Below are 20,721 nucleotides of genomic sequence, written 5' to 3'. Positions count from 1 at the left end.
GTGAGCAGCAATATCCCTCTTGGAGCTTAGAACTTAGAGGAGTATTAGAAAGGCTTCTTGACTCTCCTTCACTACAATTCCAAACTGCCCTTGAGGTTCTGATTCACACAAGACTATCAAGACTGTCACGGTGGGCGCAGATGAGTTTGTATTGTGTAGATAGTGTAAAAAGAATATCACAGTCACGGTCTTCAGGCATTCCCTGAAAGAATTGCCAGTTTCTACAGAACAGAGCTCTCTCCAGCACTGTGACTTGGTGTCCAGTGGGAAGTTCTTAAGCCTGGCTCAGGAGAGATCATGCCTCCCTAATCCCATCGCTAACGCCAAACTGTGTAAGATAGAACAGTAGAGATTTCCCAAAAGCCTACAGTCAAGTCTTTACCTGCATTTTCTTCACTTTTTCCGGGACTAGCGGATAGGCCAGCCCAGTTCCAACATCAGCTCTCCGTACCTGGAGTCCTTCTTCCAGTCCTGTCCCAGAGGAGTTGTGCCGTTTCAGGCCGGTTCACAAAGCTACGAATTGAGCTTCCAAGGTGAGTTCTCCCCTTTGGTGGTGTGGAGTGTAATGCCGTGGAATCCGGCACTGAGCACACAACAGTAGACAGTCCATCCGCATTGCCACACCCAGGGTCAAGGGTCTTTTTTTTAGCATGGGAACTGTCTCTGAGAGTGGCAGCTGGTGGCTGTCAGATCCATGATCTCCTGAGAGATCAGAGGTTTGGGCAAGAAGTCCCTAGGGCTTCTTCAGCTCCGTCAGAGTATGTTTCTGATTTCGGGGGTGCACTTGGTATTTAGTTGCCGATGACTTGGTCCTCTGGGTACCCTTAGACATTTAGAAAGTTGCTCTTGGCTTCATGCCCTGCCTGTTGATCAGTGATTTCATTTATCACCTGCCTGTCACCATGTTTATTTGAACCTTTGTAGGAAGGTCTTCTTGGTAGCTTCCAGCAGTCTGCCTCCTGTGCTGATTGAGAAAGAAGTGAGGGCTGGAACCAGCTTCCCTTTGGAAGCACTGTCCCTTTGGTGTGCTGCTCAGGGACATGCCTGCATGTAGACAGACACTCGCCCTTTCAGGGCCAGGTTTGAAGAAGTGATGCTTTCTCAAATCTTTGACTGTCCTCGGTGGTCTATTGAGATTTGAGTCCTAGGCCATTTAATGTGTCACAAACAATGTAACTTTAGGGACTACGTTATACCACCCGTTTTGGAAATCAACCTGGCATTCACACTGAGACATATTGAAATATACCCACTGCTTCATTTCCTCTATGTCCACTAGAAAAAATAGTGAATAAATAAATGAAGACTATTAAATGTCAGTGGGCTATTAGGGTAGGTGTCCTAGTTTTCCTTTCTGTGTTATGATAAACACATGACCAAAGGCAACCTAGGGAGGCCAGGGCAGGAGCTTGAGGCAAAGGCCATGGAGGAATGCTGCTCACTGGCTTGCCTCCCCTGGCTTGGTCAGTTACCTTTTTCACACAGAACAGTTCCAGTGCCTGGCATGGCACTGCCCACAGTGGGCTGGGTCCTCTCACATAGCAATTTAAAAAATGCCCCCCCCCCCCGCCCCGCCCCAGGGATGCAGAGACAGCTCTGAGTTTGATGCCAGCCTGGTCTACAGAGCAAGTTCCAGGACAGCCTGGGCTACACAGAGAAAGCCTGTCTTAAAAAAAAGAAAAGAAAAGAAAAGAAAATGCTCGCCAGGCGATGGTGGCGCACGCCTTTAATCCTAGCACTCAAGAGGCAGAGCCAAGTGGATCTCTGTAAGTTCGAGCCCAGCCTGGTCTACAGAGCGAGATCCAGAACAGGCACCAAAACGACACAGAGAAACCTTGTCTCAAAAAACAAAACAAAACAAAACAAAACAAAAAACCCAAAAAAAGAAAGAAAGAGAATGCCCCCCCAGACATGCCCACAGGCTAATCTGATGGAGGCTTCTCTCTTCCCAGATGTGTCTAGGTTTGGGTCAAGTTGTCAAAAACTATCATGGCTATTGTTAAAAATTATGACTGTGAAAACTAACTGGGGCCAGGCAGTGGTGGCGCACACCTTCAATCCCAGCACTTGGGAGGCAGAGGCAGGCAGATCTCTGAGTTCAAGGCCAGCCTGGGCTACAGAGTGAGATCCAGCCAAGGCTGCATAAACCCTGTCTCAAAAAAAGAAAAAGAACAAGTGAAGGGGGGCGCGGCAGGACGGCGGGACGGGGGAAGGGGGGGATGATGGGGGGATGGGACAGGACAGGACAAGGGATGACACATGACCCAGGGCATGTCTTTAGTCCCCTGCACTTGGGAGTCAGAGGCAGGAGAATCTCTCGGAGTTCTATGGCTATTAGGGTTACATAGCGAGACCCTATCTCAACACAAAATTAAATCCCCCAAAAGTCAAAGCAAACAAAACTATTTTGATTTCAGGTTTATCTTATTTTCTGGTTTGTATGTTTCATTGAAAACATGAATTGATTTTTAATGTGGATACTACAAGAGCAGCAAGCATTGTTAGCCCCTGGGCCATCTCTTGAGTTCAAAACAATTGTTTTAAGTTTGTATATGTATGGATATTTTCTTCCATGTAATAAAAACAGGCCATATGTGTGCCTGGTGCCCTGCCCCTCGAGGCCAGAAGAAGGTATCAGAACCCTTAGAACTGGAGTTAGACATTTATGAGCTACCGTGTAGGTGAGGGGAATCAAATGTGGGTCCGTCAGATGAGCAGCCGATTAGCGCTCTTGATCGCTCATCTCTCCAGACCCCCACCCCCACCCCCACCCCCTGCTTTTTAACATCAGAGCCATGGGAAGGTTTTGAACATCATTGCTACAAGATCCATTTTCCCCTCTTGATGTTATGTTTGTTTTGTTCTGTCACCCTTACCGAGTCTCAGTTGTCCCGGTAAAATGAATCCATTCTACTTGTGCAGTTGAACATGGACAGGTAACTTCATGTAAAACAACCACTCTAGGCCGGGCGGTGGTGGCGCACGCCTTTAATCCCAGCACTCGGGAGGCAGAGCCAGGCGGATCTCTGTGAGTTCGAGGCCAGCCTGGTCTCCAAAGCGAGTTCCAGGAAAGGCGCAAAGCTACACAGAGAAACCCTGTCTCGAAAAAACAAAAAAAAAAAAACAACAAAAAAAAAAAAACAACCACTCTAACCAAGACACAAAACATTTCCGTCTGTCCAGAGAGTTTACCTTGCCTCTTTTACGACCTCTGCCCCATCTTTTTACTCCATGACAAGCTATGACTGGTTTGCTATAAGTTCCTATAGGTCAGTTTTACTGTTTCTAAAGCTTCATATTAATAGATTCTTTTTGTTTTGTTTTGTTTTTGTTTTTGTTTTTTTCCTTTTTTTTTTTTTTTTTTTTTTTGGTTTTTCGAGACAGGGTTTCTCTGTGTAGCTTTGCGCCTTTCCTGGAACTTGCTTTGGAGACCAGGCTGGCCTCGAACTCACAGAGATCCGCCTGGCTCTGCCTCCCGAGTGCTGGGATTAAAGGCGTGCGCCACCACCGCCCGGCTGTTTTTGTTTTTTTGAGACAGGGTTTCTCTGTGTAGTTTTGGTGCCTGTCCTGGAACTCACTCTATAGACCAGGCTGGCTTCAAACTCAAAGAGATCCGCCTGCCTCTGCCTCCTGAGTGCTGGGATTAAAGGTGTGTGCCACCACGCCTGGCGTTAATAGATTCTTAAAGTACACACTTTGAACGTTGCTGGTCTCTTTCACTTAAAATAATGGCTCTTAGAATCATTTATGTTGCTGCAAATATAGAAATATAGTGGTTCTTCTTTTTTTTTTTTTTTTTTTTGGTTTTTCGAGACAGGGTTTCTCTGTGTAGCTTTGCTCCTGTCCTGGAACTCACTTGGTAGCCCAGGCTGGCCTCGAACTCACAGAGATCCGCCTGGCTCTGCCTCTCGAGTGCTGGGATTAAAGGCGTGTGCGCCACCACCGCCCAGCAATTCTTCACTTTTATTTGCCGAATAATATTCCATTATAAGCACATACCATAGTTTATCCATTCACCAGTTGGTGGACATCGGACTTGTTTTCCAATGTTTGGTTATAATAATGCCTATGAATATTTATATGCTGGTCTTTATGTAGGTATAGGTTTTAATTTCTTCAGGTGGGGTTTCTGGATATGTTTGGCTTTCTGCAAAGCTGTTTAATTTGCAAGTGAGGCATTATTTTACACTTTTAGCAATGCTTGGTAATTTGCTTTTTGAAAAAGGTCACTCTGAATTTTGAACCAGTTCTACAATTGAAAATATTTCATAGTTGATGCATTTTTGTTTGTGTTTGTTTTTTTAATTTAAAACCACTCTCTATTTGTGCATTTAAAATTAAGTCATGAATCTACAGTGGTGGCACATTCCTTTAATCCCAGCACTCGAGAGCCAGAGCCAGGCGGATCTCTGTGAGTTCGAGGTCAGCCTGGTCTACAGAGTAAGATCCAGGACAGGCACCAAAACTACACAGAGAAATCCTGTCTTGAAAAACAACAAGCAAATAAAAGCAAGCAAACAAACAAATAAAATTGAGTCATGAATATTAGCTGTACAAATGACCTCTGGAAAAAAATGAGTCATTTTCTAGGATCGAGTCTTGATGTTTATTTTCTTTTTTTCTGTCTAAAGGGATGATCCAGACAAACATAGCATCCAAGACTCAAAGGCAGGTTGTCAGAAGGCCAGTATTCGTCTCGTTGAAGGATGTGGAGCAGAGGAGAAGAGGTTCAGAGTAAGTGTTCTGAGGCTGTTTAGCTGGCAGGTATCTGAGATGCTCGGGCCCTGATCTCGCCACACCGCCATGGCCATGCGTCTGGAATCTGTGTTCTTGGGAAGTTCTTGCTTCTGTTTCATTGTTAAGCAATGAATTGTTAAGCAATGTGAATGAAAGACTCAGACCAGGGGGTTGGGGGAGCAGGCCCCCATTAAGCTTTTTTTTTTAAGGCCTTAAGTTTCGGGTGTAAGGTGGGAGGGACACTATGCCGGGAAACCAGCATGTGTCCTTACCTCACAGGGATTCTAGGTAGGTTTCATCCGTCCTCTGGGCCTCAGCTGCTGCAGCTGTGACTGGCTGGATCAAGGGGTGTGCCTATAGAGTACTGAATACACTGGACTTTTGTTTTGCTGTGGGTTTTCTCTCTGTCTTTGGTTGTGCTGTGTGGTTTACAGAGGGCAGAAGGCTGATAAAAAGGCTTGAGCCAGCAGCCTGGTTAAGGACTTTGGAGAAAGATAAAGGCATTGGTTTTAGTTTTCATTGACTTGTAATCATTGTACCAAGGGGGCATTTCAAGGCGGGTTTTGCTATGGGGAATTCATTGTAACTTGCCTATCTGCTGTGAAACTCAGTAAAATCTCATTGTTCATAAACTTTGCAGTTGGATTTTTTCCCCCTGGGGGATGTATGATTATATGAACTAGGTTTCGAGGCAGGTGTAAAATCAAGCTGTTCTAGATTCTTGGGGTTGTAAGAGTCCGAAGTGGGTTACCATGAGCAACATGGGAAATGACATCTAAAAGAGTTCGGGCATGGGATGGGCAAGGAATTGTTTCCAGGAGAGATGTGGGTGCCAGTGCTGAAGGATGGAGCAGCCTGGTTCAGGTCCCCCACTGTGGCCAGGTCTGAGGTCCGACTCTGGTCACCTGAGTTCACACCCTGCGCTCTGCTCATTAGCCTCTGGGGTCTGGGCAGATGAACACATTATCTCCTCTCTTCTATATAACATGTCTAACAGCAGCACTGTGCTCGCTGCTGAGGTACACCCTCAGACCCTGGGAACAGGGCTGACAGGGTGGGTGCTCAGTAATGACAGCTTTGGTTATTGCTTTTACTCCTTTTGATGTTAGACTCTGTGACAACACTTGTGTCCATCTTACAAAATTGACAATAGTTCATTAAATGTCATGTAGTAACACCCAGTTCATGTTCAGTTTTCCCATTCTCTTTGAAACAACCTTTTATAGTTGATTTATCCCCTATTACATCCAAACAAGGTCTGTATATTGCATTTAGCTGATTTATCCCTTAAACTGCTTTTAAACTATTTAAGTATACCCTCCTCTATTTTTAAAAATTTTGTGTGTGTACACATGCATGCGTGCATCTGTGTGTTCTCACCCATTCTGGTCCATGTAGAGGCCGGACAGTGACATTGGTATGTTTTCCTCAAGCACTTCGTCTTGAGACACCATTGCTCACTGAACCTGGAGCTTGCACATCATCTAGACTGTCCAGCGAGTCTCTGAAACCCACTTGTCTCCACCTTCCTGCCTGTGCTGGTGTTACGGAGGGGTGCTGTCGCTCATAGCTTCTTATGTGGGGGCTGGGGATCCGAACTCAGGTCCTTATTTTTCCCACTGAATCGTCTCCCCAGTCTATCCCCCTACATTTTCTTTCCTTTTTTCGTTTTTGAGATAGGGTCGTCTATGTAGTCTTAGCTGGCCTTGAATTCAATATGTAGACCAGGCCGGCTCTGAACTCACAGTTATGCCTAGTTCTGCTTCCCGAATGCTAGGATTAAAGCACTCCACATCTGATTTCCCTCTGTTTTTAGAATGTGATTAAAAGGGGGTTGGAGAGATGGCTCAGCGGTTAAGAGCACTGACTACTCTTCCCAGAGGACCCAGGTTCAATTCCCAGCACCCACATTGTAGCTAACAACTGTCTGTAACTCTAAGATCTGACACCCTCACATAGATATACATGCAGGCAAAACACCAATGCACATAAAATAAAAATTTTTTTAAATGTGATTTAAAAAATGAGTAATTTGATCTATCAAAATATACTCCATTGTATTCTAATGTGGCCATTTTATGGGTAGCTTCTGTTGGCTGGTTACGAGATTTTAAGAATTTGGGTTGGTTTGTTTGTTTCTTTTGTTTCTTTTTTGGTTTTCCGAGACGGGGTTTCTCTGTGTAGCCTTGGCTGTCCTGGAACTCACTCTGTAGACCAAGATGGCCTCTGCCTCCTGAGTGCTGGGATTAAAGGTGTGCCCTACCACGCCTGGCGATTTTGAGAACTGGTTGGGTCCAGGCTGGGTTTTTGGTCAAGAATACAGCACAGGGGATGTTCTTACTGAGATACATAACATCTTACTGTCCTGTTTCCTGACGTTAAGGGATGCCTGCAGTTATTCTGCTCTTCCAGCTGATCTCTCACCCTGAAATACAGTGTCTACAGAAAGGAAGATCCTTTCCACTGTGGATTTCTTTCTTTTTTTTTTTTTTTTTTTTTTTGAGCTGAGGATCGAACCCAGGGCCTTGCGGTTGCTAGGCAAGTGCTCTACCACTGAGCTAAATCCCCAACGCTCCGTTGTGTCTTTCTATACTTACCTATCATTTGGCAAGGAAGTTACAAGGCACACATGCATGCGGAAGCACACTCTCTCTTGAACACGAGCATGTGTACACACACACACACACACACACGCACACGCACACGCACGCACGTACGCACACAGAGGTCAGGGGACAAACTCTGAAGAGTCAGTTCTCCCCTCCAACCTGGAAGGATCCAGCAGTCAGACTCAGGTCATCAGGACAGCATGTAGGCGGCCATACCGACCGAGCGATCTCACCTGCCTGGTGCTTTCACAGTATAGACCGGTGGGAAAGAGCATTTACATTACTTAATCATGCCCTTATTAAAAGCTGTGGTTGCTGGACTCAGAAAATTTCAGGGGTAGTCTAGAGGAAATACAGAAGTCAACAATGCGTTTCCTAGGAAGCCCTGGCCTTCTGGCTACCTATTGAGGGTAGAAAGAAAGGGAACGAAGTGAATTTTCCTCTGTCTTTACTGCAGTCTTCAGCCAGTGATGCCCCAGCCGAAGATTAGCACCATTCCTTCCAGCGGATACGAGGTACTTGGTTTTCCTTGTTTTAAAGGTGGGGAAATGCTTTGCAGGAAGTGTATGGGTTTGTTATCGCAATGAATGGATTGCTTCTGCATTAGCTCCAGATTCAGAGGCGGGTGTCTAGGTATGATTGTGACCCTTTCCCAGAGAACGGCTGTTTTCCAGGGCTCTCACTGTGTTCAGGGGTGCAGTGTCATTCAGGCAGGTGCTTCCAGTAACCCTGTGAGATCATAACGACACTGCTAAGAAAACAGGCACTCGGAGAACAACAGTTGCCTAGGTCCGAGGGCCTCACCTTGGCACCAGCCTGGCTGGGACAAGACCGTTTCTAGTCTGTTTAGCCTTCACAACTGGCTCCAGTCTGGTTGTGCCGCAGAGGTACCTCGGGTTGCTCTGTCACTGCTTGGTTTGGGAGTTTGGGCAGTGAACTTCCTGGGTCTCTGGACTAAGTCACACCCCATATAAATTGGCCTGAATGAGGAGGTGCACGCACCTGTTGGCTCATTACCAGAATGGGCAAGAAGCCAGATACTGACATTCTAAGCCAGCCTGCCTCACCTGAGAACATGGTCATGGCATGGGGTGGTCACGTGTGTTTCATGTTTTCAGTATTTCCTAGTTAATATTTAAACATCCAATTTTTTTTCAGTTGTTAGAACTCAATAGCCAGGATGTGGAGTATGTCAAAATAAGCGAACTTTTTAAAGCATCCATGAAACATTTCAACATTGCAAAGATAAAGAGGATATGGAATCAAAACCTTTTGGAGACCTTTGAAAGGTGACGTCATCAGACTTTGTTTGGGGCCCTGTTATTGAAGCAGATGGAGAGGGGCATATTTATTTCATTTCACATGTATTTGTTTGGTGCGAGGGTCTGGGGCATGCATGTCGTCAGACAACTTACTGGAGTCATTTCCCTCCCTCTGACCGTGTGGGTCCAGGCGACTGAACTGAACCTCTCGTGCTTGGTGGCGGCCATCTTGCTGGTACTGAATCTCACATTTCTCTGTATTAGGAAGACGCTAATGATGAAGAATAAAAATGAGATGCTCCTGTTTCATGCAACATGCCGTGCTCATGTGGATTATATCTGTAAGAATAATTTCGAGTGGATCCTACATGGAAATCGGGAGACCAGATACGGCAAAGGTTTGTGCTGGGGTAGAGAGAGCCGTGATTCCAGCTCTGCACATGTTTTTGTTGAGATGTTCATGGCATTGCTTTGTACTCCTGCATGTCTGGGTTTCAGTGGCCCCTTGAGAAAATAAGCTGAGTTACCTTCAGCCTGTGTTAGGACAGGTCTGTTGAGTTGGGGTGTGAGTTTTAGGCCTTGGCCCTCTGTCTTCTGTCTTGTCTTTTTCTCTGGGAACAATTCAAGGTCTTCATACTTGTAAACTGCTCCATCTACTGGCTATGTTGTCTGCCATTAGACATTCCTGGAGATGGCTCTTCCTGTCCTGTGTCTGTGGCTGCACAAACTAGCTTTCTATTGTCACCAGTGGATTCCAGTTAAGAATGGGAAGAGCAGCCTGGCAGTGGTGGTACATGCCTTTAATCCCAGCAGAGGCAGGTGGATATTGAGTTCAAGGCCAGCCTGGACTACAGAGCGAATTCCAGGACAGCCAGGACTACATACATTGAGAAACCCTGCCTGGAGAAATGTAAACAAAACAAAAAGACCTGGAGAAGAGGTCCCTTCTCATCTCAGCCACACTGGGTTCTTAGGGGGTCTGCCCTCACCCAGAATCTTGCTCCTCTTCTTGTTGATGAATCATTCACTCTTTGTGGCTGTTTAAGGAATGTGATAGTCAGACCTGGTAGCACAGGCTTAGAATAACAGCTACTTGGAAGGAAAGCTGAGGCAGGAAGATTCCGTCCAAAGCTAGTTGGTAGTGCAAAGCTAGTTCAAGGCTAGGCTGAACTAAACTTAGTAAGACCATGTCTTAAAATAGAAAGAAAAGGGCTGGGGATATTGCTCATGGGTAGAGCCCTTGTCTAGCATGTGAGAGGCCTCAGAGTGTTAGCTCCAATATACTAAAAAGAGAAAGGAGGAGAGAGGACAAAGGATAGCGGTACAGATGAACGAAGATGTCACGGTGAAACCCAGCACATTGTATGCCAACCTAAAACTTATTAGCACAGGAAGAGGAGGATGAGGAAGAACTAGAAGAAGATGATGGTGGTGGTGATAATGGTGGTGGTGATGATGATGATATGGCTATTCTGACAGTTATTGTATAATGTAGGTCTGGGGCCGGTGAGTATAGAAATTTGTAGTGGGGACCAGACCTGTCACAGTGAAAAATAATACAAAACAGCTGGGTACGATGGGTGCATGCTTCTGATCTCAGCACTTGGGAAGCAGAGGCAGGAAGAGCTTTGAGTTTGAGCTTAGCCTGGTTCACATGGAGATTTCCAGGATAGCCGGGACTATGTAGTGAGACCTTGTCCTAAATGAAATAAAGCAGTAATAAAATACAGAAGGCATACTGCCCCTTCCATGGTTCAGAGGCTCTGTGGGTCAGGGTGGAGCACAGCTGTAACTAGCAATCTGGTAAACTGGGGCGCTGGGAACAGCTAGGAAGGAGGGGGAGAGCCATGACAGCTGAGACAGTGGCCACAGACATGTGGTGGGCTTGTTTATAAGTCTGCAAAAGGAGCCTGGGTGGTCCAATCCTCTTGAAAATAAGTTTGATTTGACTAAACCTTACATTTGACTAAACATGTGTTACTAAACACAAGTGGCACCGTGGGAGGTGGGGGGACACAGACAAGAGTAGTTCCAGCTCGGTTAGAGGGGTTTGAGCCTTATAACTAAATTAAAAAAAAATCAAGGCACAATGATGTACTTGTACTCTCAGTGCTGCGGAGGCAGACAGGCAGAGCTCTGGCTCTCACTGGCTGGACAGCATAGCATACATGACAAGTTCTGCAGCAGGTTCTGTGCTGGTCAGGGATCCAGCCTCAATCAGTCAGTCAGTAGATGTGGGTGGTACCTGGACACCTGCATCTGAGGTTGTCCTCTGACTTGTGCGCGCGCGCGCACACACACACACACACACACACACACACACACACACACACACACAGTTCAGGCTGTAATCACAGTACTCAGGACCAGAGATCAGAGGATTGCTGCAAGTTTGAGGCCAGCCTGGGCTACGTGATGAGAGCTATCTCAAAACTCCCCCAACCAGGACTGGGGATGTAGTTGAGTCAGTAGACCCCTTTTCAGGTGAGTTTGCATCTTCACACTTTGCAGCTCCTAGAGGGTGCCTTCCTTCTAGGCATTTTTCCTTTTGTCCCAATAAAGTAAGGGTTCTGCTTAATAGAACCAATATATTTAACAATTATAGCACTTTCTTGGTACATGTTCTCTCTGCCCTGCCCTCAGCTTTAAATGAACTTATCATTCTTTCTTTGGCAAACTGCACAGTTTTTATTATCTTCTTGCTCTCAATTCTCATTATAAGTCTCAATAAACATAGTGAGCAGCCTGAATGTTACTGTCTTGAATTCCTTTTGCCAAAAAATTTAGGCCTTTGCATTACCTTTACATTCAGCTTGGTTCAAATGGTCAGGGCATGGGGTGGAGAGATAGCTTATGGGTTAAGAGCACTGGCTTTTCTTCCAGAGGACCCATGTTCAATTCCCAGTACCCACATGGAGGCTCACAACCATCTGTGACTCCAGGTCCAGAGGATCTGATGTTCTCTTCTGCTCTGCAGGCTCCTGCGTGCATGTGGGGCACAAAAGCTCACATAACTACACACATATGTAGATGTAACCGTTGTGTTAAATAAGAAACACAGAGCCAATGCAAAGATGAAAGCCCAAGAGGTCAGAGCAATAGCTAAGAGCTAAAAACCTTACCCTTCACTGCCACTGCTGTCTTCCTCAGCCAGAGAGCTACTTCCTGTGTGTTTGTCTTTATATAGACTTTCTGTTCTGCCTTCTCATTGGTTGTAAACCCAACCACATGACCTCCTCATCACTGCCTGTCTGTACAGACCTCCAAGTCTTCTATGGTTGGTATTGAGATTAAAGGCGTGTGTCTCCATGCTGGCTGTATCCTTGAACACGCAGAGATCTGCCTAGCTCTGCCTCCTAAGAGCTGGGATTAAAGGCGTACACCACCACTGCCCAGCTTCTGCTATGGCTTGCTATTAGCTCTGACCCCCAGGCAACTTTATTAATATATGAATAAAATCACATTTCAGTACAAATAAAATATCACCATACACATACATATACATAAAAATAAAAAATAATTTTTAGAAAAAAAGAAAGAAGTGGTTAGGATATGGCTAGTTGGTTGCTAGACTGTAATATAAATGTCTTCTAGCCCAATTTCCAACAGAGCCTTTGTTCCCCTTTACAACCTCAGAAACACCATTTTCACTTGTTAGCATTCTGGTCTTTCCCACCAGAACAGTCCATTAAGCCCTGCCTGCAGCTCCAGCCCACAGATCCAAGCTCTTCCACATTCCTTCCACAAACTAGCTCCAAAGGCTGAGAACCTTGGGTCGGGTTTAGGACAGCAGCAGCCCCACTTTCAACGTCAGTTTTCTGCCTCTGTTGCTAATCTTGTCCCCATGACCGAGTACCCAAAAAGAAGCAACTTAAGGGGGACGGGGTTTATTTTGGCTGGAAAGGCATGAGAGCGGTAATTCAGACAGTTGATCAGATTATAGCTGTGGTCAGGAAGTGGGGTGTGTGTGTGTGTGTGTGTGTGTGTGTGTGTGTGTGCATGCATATTTGTTTTCTTATTTCCCACCCAGTCTGGGTTTCCAGCCCTTGGAATGACATCACCTACTTTCGAGGTGGGTCATTTATTTGAACCTCTCTGGATATGTTAGCACGTGCGGAGGTGCAGTTAAGTCAATGAAGAGGATTAACAATTTCAGAGGGCTTATAAATGTCAGTAAGGTATTATTGGCAAATGTTTCGTCCATACCAATGTCTGATTCTCTGTATCCTGTCATTACCTATGGTCATTGATAACAATTCCCCACCTTTTTCTGATTATTTCTAGGAAATTACTTTGCAAAAGAAGCCATCTATTCCCACAAAAATTGCCCATACGACGCCAGAAACATTGTTATGTTTGTAGCCCGAGTCCTGGTTGGAGATTCCATTGAAGGAAATATGACATACAGTAGCCCTCCTGTGCTCTATGACAGCTGTGTGGATACCAGGTTGAATCCCTCCGTCTTTGTCATCTTCCAGAAAGAGCAGATTTACCCAGCATATGTGATTGAGTACACAGAGCTAGAAAAAGAGAAACCCTGTGTCATTAGTTAGAAATGACCTATACTGGTGCCGAAACCATCCTGTTGACTTCTAGGACCAAATCATCCCCAGGCAGTAGACTTCTGTATTTCCTTGCTACGTTACCTAATGTCTTAAAGCAGCAGTTCTCAAACTTTTTGTCCCCAGATTCACAGGTCCCAGGTTGTACCCGCACAAGGGCCAGGCAGTGCTTTTGGTTAAAACTCCCCGGGCGATTTGAAAAGTCTGTGTTGTCTTAACTTGACCAGTCAGGCTGGTTTCTACATTGTCTGCAATCGACTTCGATCTTTCCCATCTACTCTTTGGTTTTTATTGTGTATGTAACATTGTTTCAATTTCACTTAAGTTGAATTGGATATCAGTTTGGGAAATTTGAGAGAAATGTAACAATGCTTATTGAAATAGGGACATAAGACATTGCAGCTTTGGGCAGAAAACCCGCTGAGGAAAAAAAAGTTTAAGAGTTAAATTTAAACGCTATTGAGAGACACAAGAGCAGTATGCAATACTATATATTATCATGCGATGAAACTGATCGGAGGAGCACATTTCTTTCTCTTTGCATTTACTTAGAAGACAGACTCTATGAAGTTGGCTCTGAAATACAATGATAAGAGACCTCAAGTACAGTTCAGAAGAACTCACTGGAGTTAATTGTCCATTTCGGCTCTTGGTATCCGTGTTCTAATTCATGTGATTACAGAGGCAGCTTCTTGAGGTCAGGCTTTCGTGGAATCACCCGGATTTTATTAAGATTAAGTTGCAGAACGGATAAACCTGAGAGGTATTGGGATTCGCTTAAGGTGACAGAAAAGGGTCACCAGGAACCAGGAAAGGCCATCCGTGTTTGAAGACTGGCCCTCGTAAGGAGGCGGGACTGGTTTGCTGGTGAGCACAGAGAGTGCAAAGGAAACAGTGGCCCACATAGGCCTTTACCTGCTAGCCACATCTTTTCCGAAACATAGCAGATGTGCTTTTAGAGCAGTTAGGACACCTGGGCCAATATTTTCTTCCTTATTTCCAATCAGGTCTTTCCTTCCAATCCCCCTTTCTCAACATTCTGTACCAGTTACCACAGTTTCTGTTACGTTCCTTCCAGCAGACGTGGTCGGCATCAATGGGCATTTGGGCAGATTTTACACTTTGGAGGTCTCCACCAGTAACACTGTATCGAGAATTATTTAGAGTGGGCTTCTTTTCTGGGGTGCTTGCCACAGTGTTTTTTAATTTACTGATTTTTCTTTTTTTCCTTCTCTGACATAAATCTTCATACTGTAGACATGCAATTTATCCCACTCCTCAGTAAGCTAACTTCTAGTTGGATATTTACCAGCCATCTCTGGTTCAACAGGCCCAAAATGACCACTATTTGCCACCTTCAAAGGGATCAGTTCATAGTGTGGTTGTGCCCCGCCCCCCACGCACCTCCCCCAACCCCATAAACAGTATTACCTGCTCCCTGCTATGCAGAAAGTAGAGTTCATCCCAGGCTCCTAGCCTCCCCCAACTGCTTACACACAGGAGTTGTTTCCAAGTTCATTTTTACCTCCCCTGTACAAGCCACTCTGGTGTCCTTGCAGTTCTTGCTGACTTTTGCATCTAATTCAGTGGTTCTCAGTGAACTGTTCTGTTGGGTCACACACACACACACACACACACACACACACACAGAGCAGTATCCTGTTTGTTTAATCTCCAAGGTGCAATTCAGATATATTCTCCACATGATTCCATTAATTAAAAAAAATTAAAGTTAATATAATTTAAGAGGGAAACCAAAGGTCCTAACTCCGGCACGACTTTACAGTACTAAGACATAATGGAGTCGTCAGATGCCTACATTTACCATGAGTCAGGATGAGCTTAGAAGAAAGGAATTGGAGAAACATGAAAAAGCAGAGACGTGTGAACATTCGAGTAAAAACTAACGATACAAGTCATTTGCAAGTGTCGGGGCTACCTGTACATGGTAAGAACGAAATACCTTCACTGAAATAAAGATACTGCACAAAGAACCTACAGATCGTGACAGAGAATGAAGAGATACGTTCTTACTGACGAGCTGTAGGTCATACATGAATGTCTGATGAGACATTCAAAACTCGAATAGGGCGCAGAATACTTTCTTATTGTGAGTAACTGCCCCATGTATCAAAAGATATGTAGTTGGCTCTCACATGCTAAATGCCAGTAGCGCCCTCCCCCCGCCCAGTCATGACAACCATAGACCCTACTAGACTGTTCATCCTTCTAAAGGTAGACCTTTTTTATAACATGTTGAGATGATTTACAGGTAATACAGTCTACACATGAGTTTATTAAAACTTAATTTAGTGCCCTACCTGTATTATGATGGAAATGAAACATAGAAGGTCAGAACTTGGCAATGGACACACACCGAGTTTCAGTATGTAAGTGCTCAGGCATGACTTCATGCTATAGTCTTTGAAAGAGTTGTTAACTCTCGCTATAATAGGTTTGGGCTTAAGAGTCCAGCATGGGCAACTTCCCGAAATGAATGAAGTACAGGAAAGTGAAAGATTGGAGGGATGTTGACAAGACAGCATTAGGGTACGCCATAGCAGACCATAGGGAAGGGCGGAATCACTTCAATTCAAATGATAATAAGACAGGACAGATTACAGTTTGTCTCAGAGGAAACCAAGTATTCACTCTCAGACAAACTGTAGGTCCTGCATAAATGTCCAACAGGACATTAGACAGTCGCAAAGGTGCAGAACAGTTTGTGTGTGGGACTGACCCTTCCACACACAGCGGGACACGTGTCCTGCCTCAGATTGCATCTACTCAGTGCCGGGAATAACTCAGATACAAACCCAACAACCATCACTCTCCAGTATATACAGTGAGAACCACTGACCTCGTTAATGGTAGCACTCTGGACCAATTCAATTGTACTTCCGTTCTGTTTTACTGTGGGATAAGCCAGATCCTTGCTTCACAAGCCACCAGTTTTTAAAATGCTTTGTGCCTTGGTTTTGCCTATCTGTATCAGCCTTGTTTGCTCAATAAAAAGAAAATAACTTGGTTCATTTGCCTTCATTTGCTGTTTATGGCTATCACAAAAACAAAACAAAAAAATAACCTCAGCTCTAGACACCAGACTGGAAAGCAAGGTAACCATGGTGATAGCTAAGGCTCCAGTTGATTGGCACAGCTGTGGACTACAGACTTAGGGAGAGGGAGGAAAGTGCTGGAAGCCACAAATGAACTTTTCCTCCTCTGATCCCAAGGGTGGGAACGGGTCGAGACGAAGGTGCATAAATTTATATGCAGAATTGTCCTGCTGGCCAATCCTTGAAAACCCTTCTCTAGCCAAGTGGTGGTGGCGCACGCTTTTAACCCCAGCACTTGGGAGGTAGAGCCAGGCGGATCTCTGTGAGTTCAAAGTCAGCCCGGGCTACAGAGCGAGACCCAGGACAGGCACCAAAACTACACAGAGAAACCCTGTCTCGAAACCTCCCCCCCCCCCCCAAAAAAAAAAGAAAGAAAAGAAAAATGAAAACCCTTCTCTAAATCTGGGCATGATGGCAAATGCCTTTAGGCAGAGGCAGGTGAATCTCTGTGAGTTCTAGGCTGTCCTGATTGGTCTACATCATAGTGAGTTCCAGGCTACCCAGGGCTACACAGACTCTGTCTTCAAAACAGGGAGCCAAATCTGTATCTGGGGATGTAGCTCAGTTTGTAAGAGTGTAGATTACACAAAGCCTTGGGTTCAATTCACCAGCACTACATAAGATCAGGGTGGTGGTGTTTGCCTGTGATGTCAGCACTTGGGAGGTGAAGGATCATTAAGTTCAAGGCCATCCTCAGCTGCATAAGTAGCACGTTCAAGGCCAGTCTGGAATAAATGAGCCTTTGTTTTTTTGTTTGTAAAGGTGGGCGCCTTTTTTCTTCTCCTTACAAAGCTGTGGTGACGGACAGAAGATAAGAGCGTGGTGTGCACGGTAGCACACATTTGACAAGGTGAGGACAGAACGTCCATGAACTGGGCTTCAATGTCAGTAAGGCATTTGCACTCACTGTTGTCAAAGCATCCATATCCAAACGCAAAATGCTACCAAACCAAACGAGCAGATGGTTGAGGGTTTTAATTATAAAAATAGTATGACATGCTCTAGTGTGTGCGCAGATGTCAGAGGACGTTCTGTGTTAAGTTGGTGCTCTCCTTCTCCCATGCTGATCTCAAGTCTTGTCAGCGAGTGCCTTTGCCCTCTGAGCCATGCCTTGGTTATCTTTGCGTTTGCTGGTCACTGCAGGCCCCCTTAGAGTCTGCCACTTTTCTGTTTTCTGAGGTGTATTTCTCAGTCTGGAATTCGGTGCAAGCAAAACTAAAGAGTAGCCACTTCCGGGTCGACCTTAACCTCTGTAAAGTGGCTACCATGAGAGGTAATGGGTGCCAAGTGAGAAATGTTCCTTTAGGGCCACACCACTGGGATTCAGAGCATGGCCTCAAAGTCTGGAGTGCAACAGACTCGTGAGCTTCAGAATGGAACATGAGACACAGGAAAAATCACTTAAGAAACCGCTTAGGTCCTAAAGCTCCAGGGCTGAAATGCTCACCCAGCCCCAACCTTTCCCTTGTAAACCTGCCTGGCATCTGATGTCTCCCATCGTCTCCCTGTACTCCCCAACAGTCTGCTCTAGAACCATTTGTCTCCACTCCACACTTGTGAATGCTGCTCATTCTCAGCCTTCACATCACAGACCCTGACTGTGGATCTGGAATGTACTCTAAAGGCTTGACACTGTTAGGAAGTGGAGGAAACCAGCACTGGGCTGCCATCGGCCCAAAACAAAATGCCAATTGGTTATGGCCCAAACCTCCCAATTGAGCAACAATAAACTTGTTTTGCGGGGCTGGAGAGATGGCTTAGGGGTTAAGAATACTGGTTGCTCTTCCAGAGGACCTGGGTTCAATTCCCACCACCCACATGATAGCTCACAACTGGCTATAACTCCAGTCTCAGGGGATCCAACACACACATGGTATACAGATACACATGTAGGCAGAACATCCATTCACATAAAAGTAAAAGGTCAATGGGGCTGGCTCAGCGGTTAAGAGGACTGGCTGCTCTTCCAGAGGTCCTGAATTCAATTCCCAGCACCCACATGGTGGCTCACCACCATCTATAATGAGATCTGGTGCCCTCTTCTGGCATGTAGGCACATATGCAGGCAGGACACTGTATACATAATAAATAAATAAATCTTTAAAAAAATAAAAAAAATAAAAGGTCAAACTGGGTGGTAGTGGTGTACACCTTTAATCCCAGCACTTGGGAGGCAGAGGCAGGTGGATCTCTGTGACTTTGAGGCCAGCCTGGTCTACAAAGCGAGTTTCAGGACAGCCAGGGCTGTTACACAGAGAAACCCTGTTTCTAAAAACCAACCAACCAACCAAATAAATAAAAGGTTAATAAATTTGTCTTTCTTTTCTTTTTTAAGTATTTATTATGTTTGTGTATACCTGTGAGTGTGTGTGTGTGTGTGTATGTGTGTGTGTGTGAGAGAGAGAGACAGAGAGAGACAGAGAGAGACAGAGACAGAGAGAGAGGGTGTGTACAGGAGCTCTCAGAGGGCAGAAGAGGTCATCCAATCTCCTGGAACTGGAATTAGGCAGTTGTGAGCTGCTGTGTGGTGCTGGTGGCCATGTCAGAGGAGCAGCAGGTGGCACCTGAGCCTCAGGGAATCAGTCCACCAGGAAGCAAAGCTTCACTGATGGGCGAATCTCGGATAGGCAAGGCCCCAAGGGCTTCAGCCCCAGAATGTCTCTTGCTACTTCTGTGTCTTTGCATGTCTGTTGCTGCCATTTTTCTCTGGTATCTGGCACGGTGTGAGTGGGTGTGGGGGAATCCCCACTGCCTTTAATGTAGTGTGATTATCTCATGGACATATCCCATTCTACTGGGAATTTAGACCTGTGGATCATTATGCAGATGATTTCCCCTTAAGCTGTGCTGTTCACCTGAAGCAATGATTTTATGCAATAATAGTGTTAGCTTAAATAGAATTCTGATGATTGAGGGTTTTTAATAAATATAGTAAGATATTGTGATAGAGGTTAGTTTAGTGGGAAAATTAATATAGGTAAAGGTAAGATATGGTGTTGCCCCTACCCCTAAAAAGCAGGGGCTACCGAGGATAGAAAATAGGAACAAGGAAGTGTCACGCATGCTATCTAGGAGTTTCTCGAGGAACCATATAGACTGTGGCTTAGGTAAATGATTAAAAAAAAACAATTGTGTCCTAGAAGCCCAGCTAGCTCAAGTTCTCTTAATCTTTTTTTTTTTTTTTTTTTCAAGATAGGGTTTCTCTGTGTAGTTTTGGAGCCTTAATGTTGGGAGATGTGTTCATGGGTTTCAGTGTGCATCATAGCTAAAACAAAGGTTTAAATAATGGCTGAAGGTTAGGTTAAGGTGTTTTTGTTAATGGCTTTGAAGTAGAAAATCTTGGGGAATAATTTAAAGTTTAGAAAGACACACTTTCAATAGTTGAACAAAGGACTCACTGAGGTCAGAGAACAGGACAATGGTACCCTGGCTATTGCTGGCTGACATACTTTCTTGCTAGGATGGGTTGGTGATCAAAGGTGATTAATTCCTTGTACCCATTTCCGCCCTCAGCTTCCTGATATTAAAAAAAAAACAAAAAACAAAAAAAACTGTTGATGAGTAGGTGTGTACTCTGAGGATTTAAAATAGAGCTGACTGACTGTTTTTCATATAGAAAAGTTTAAATTTGTGATTCTTTTAAGATTTTTTTTTTATAAGATTACCTGTGGTGGTGTTTTATTTGTGCTAAAATGTGGTGATATTTTATTTATGTTAACAAAGTCAGGCAGCACACGCCCTTAATCCCTTAGCAGGCAGGGTCTCTGTGTGTTCAAGGCCACACTAGGGAACAGAGCCAAGCATGGTAACACACACCTTTAATCCCAGTACCAACCATAGAGACCTGGAGGTCTGTAAAGACAGACAGAAAGTGACAGAGTTATGTAGGAAGAGGAAGTGAGGTAGCTGGGCTAAGATAGCCAATGAGAGGACAGAACAGCAAGGCAATAAAAGCCTGGGTAGACAGGAAGTCATGCATTTGGAAGCTGCAGAGTTGGTGAGGTAAGGTTGGCTGGTGGCTTTCCCTATTTCCCTGATCTAAGGCTTTCACCTCTGTATTTGGCTCCATGTTTTTTATTTAATAAGACCATTTAGAAATTCATCTACAATTACCTTTTGAGATAAACAATAAAATGATTGATACTTTTTTTTGTGACTGTAAAAATGCAGCCTACCAGTAAAAGAATTGGCTGAGAAAAATGCTTGCTTACGCTTCATTAATCTATAACAAGTTGCTTGGACATGAATGTTTGTGGGTTCTTGGAGATAATTTGTTTTTCACCTGTAATACATTAAATGTTTAATCATGTAAGGGATATGAGAAACATGTTATTTTTCACCTGTATTAATTGTAACCATTCACCTAAAAAAATAGAATGTAACCCATTGTAATTTTTACACTGCTTGGAAGATTTTGCTGGGGTATATAAGCTGT

At 44.7% G+C, this 20,721-nt stretch overlaps 1 protein-coding gene across 1 annotated transcript in view; it reads left to right on the top strand.

Annotated features, from left to right (window-relative positions):
• The window catches only part of Zc3hav1 (zinc finger CCCH-type containing, antiviral 1), a 52,528-nt gene extending 36,330 nt beyond the window's left edge, over window positions 1-16,198 (top strand). The window contains exons 8-13 of the mRNA XM_052720895.1: window positions 413-533; window positions 4,632-4,734; window positions 7,804-7,861; window positions 8,505-8,635; window positions 8,873-9,006; window positions 12,893-16,198. Coding sequence (XP_052576855.1) covers window positions 413-533; window positions 4,632-4,734; window positions 7,804-7,861; window positions 8,505-8,635; window positions 8,873-9,006; window positions 12,893-13,161 — 816 coding nt within the window. The 3' untranslated portion in view covers window positions 13,162-16,198. The remainder of the gene's footprint in view (window positions 1-412; window positions 534-4,631; window positions 4,735-7,803; window positions 7,862-8,504; window positions 8,636-8,872; window positions 9,007-12,892) is intronic.
• The last annotated feature ends 4,523 nt before the right edge of the window (window positions 16,199-20,721 follow it).

Source organism: Peromyscus californicus, unplaced genomic scaffold (genome assembly GCF_007827085.1).
Source record: "Peromyscus californicus insignis strain IS unplaced genomic scaffold, ASM782708v3 Scaffold_6__1_contigs__length_162567912, whole genome shotgun sequence".
In the NCBI taxonomy this organism is placed as follows: Eukaryota; Metazoa; Chordata; class Mammalia; order Rodentia; family Cricetidae; genus Peromyscus; species Peromyscus californicus.
The sequence above is the reverse complement of the archived record's forward strand: the minus strand, read 5'-3'. Positions and strand labels throughout refer to the sequence as shown.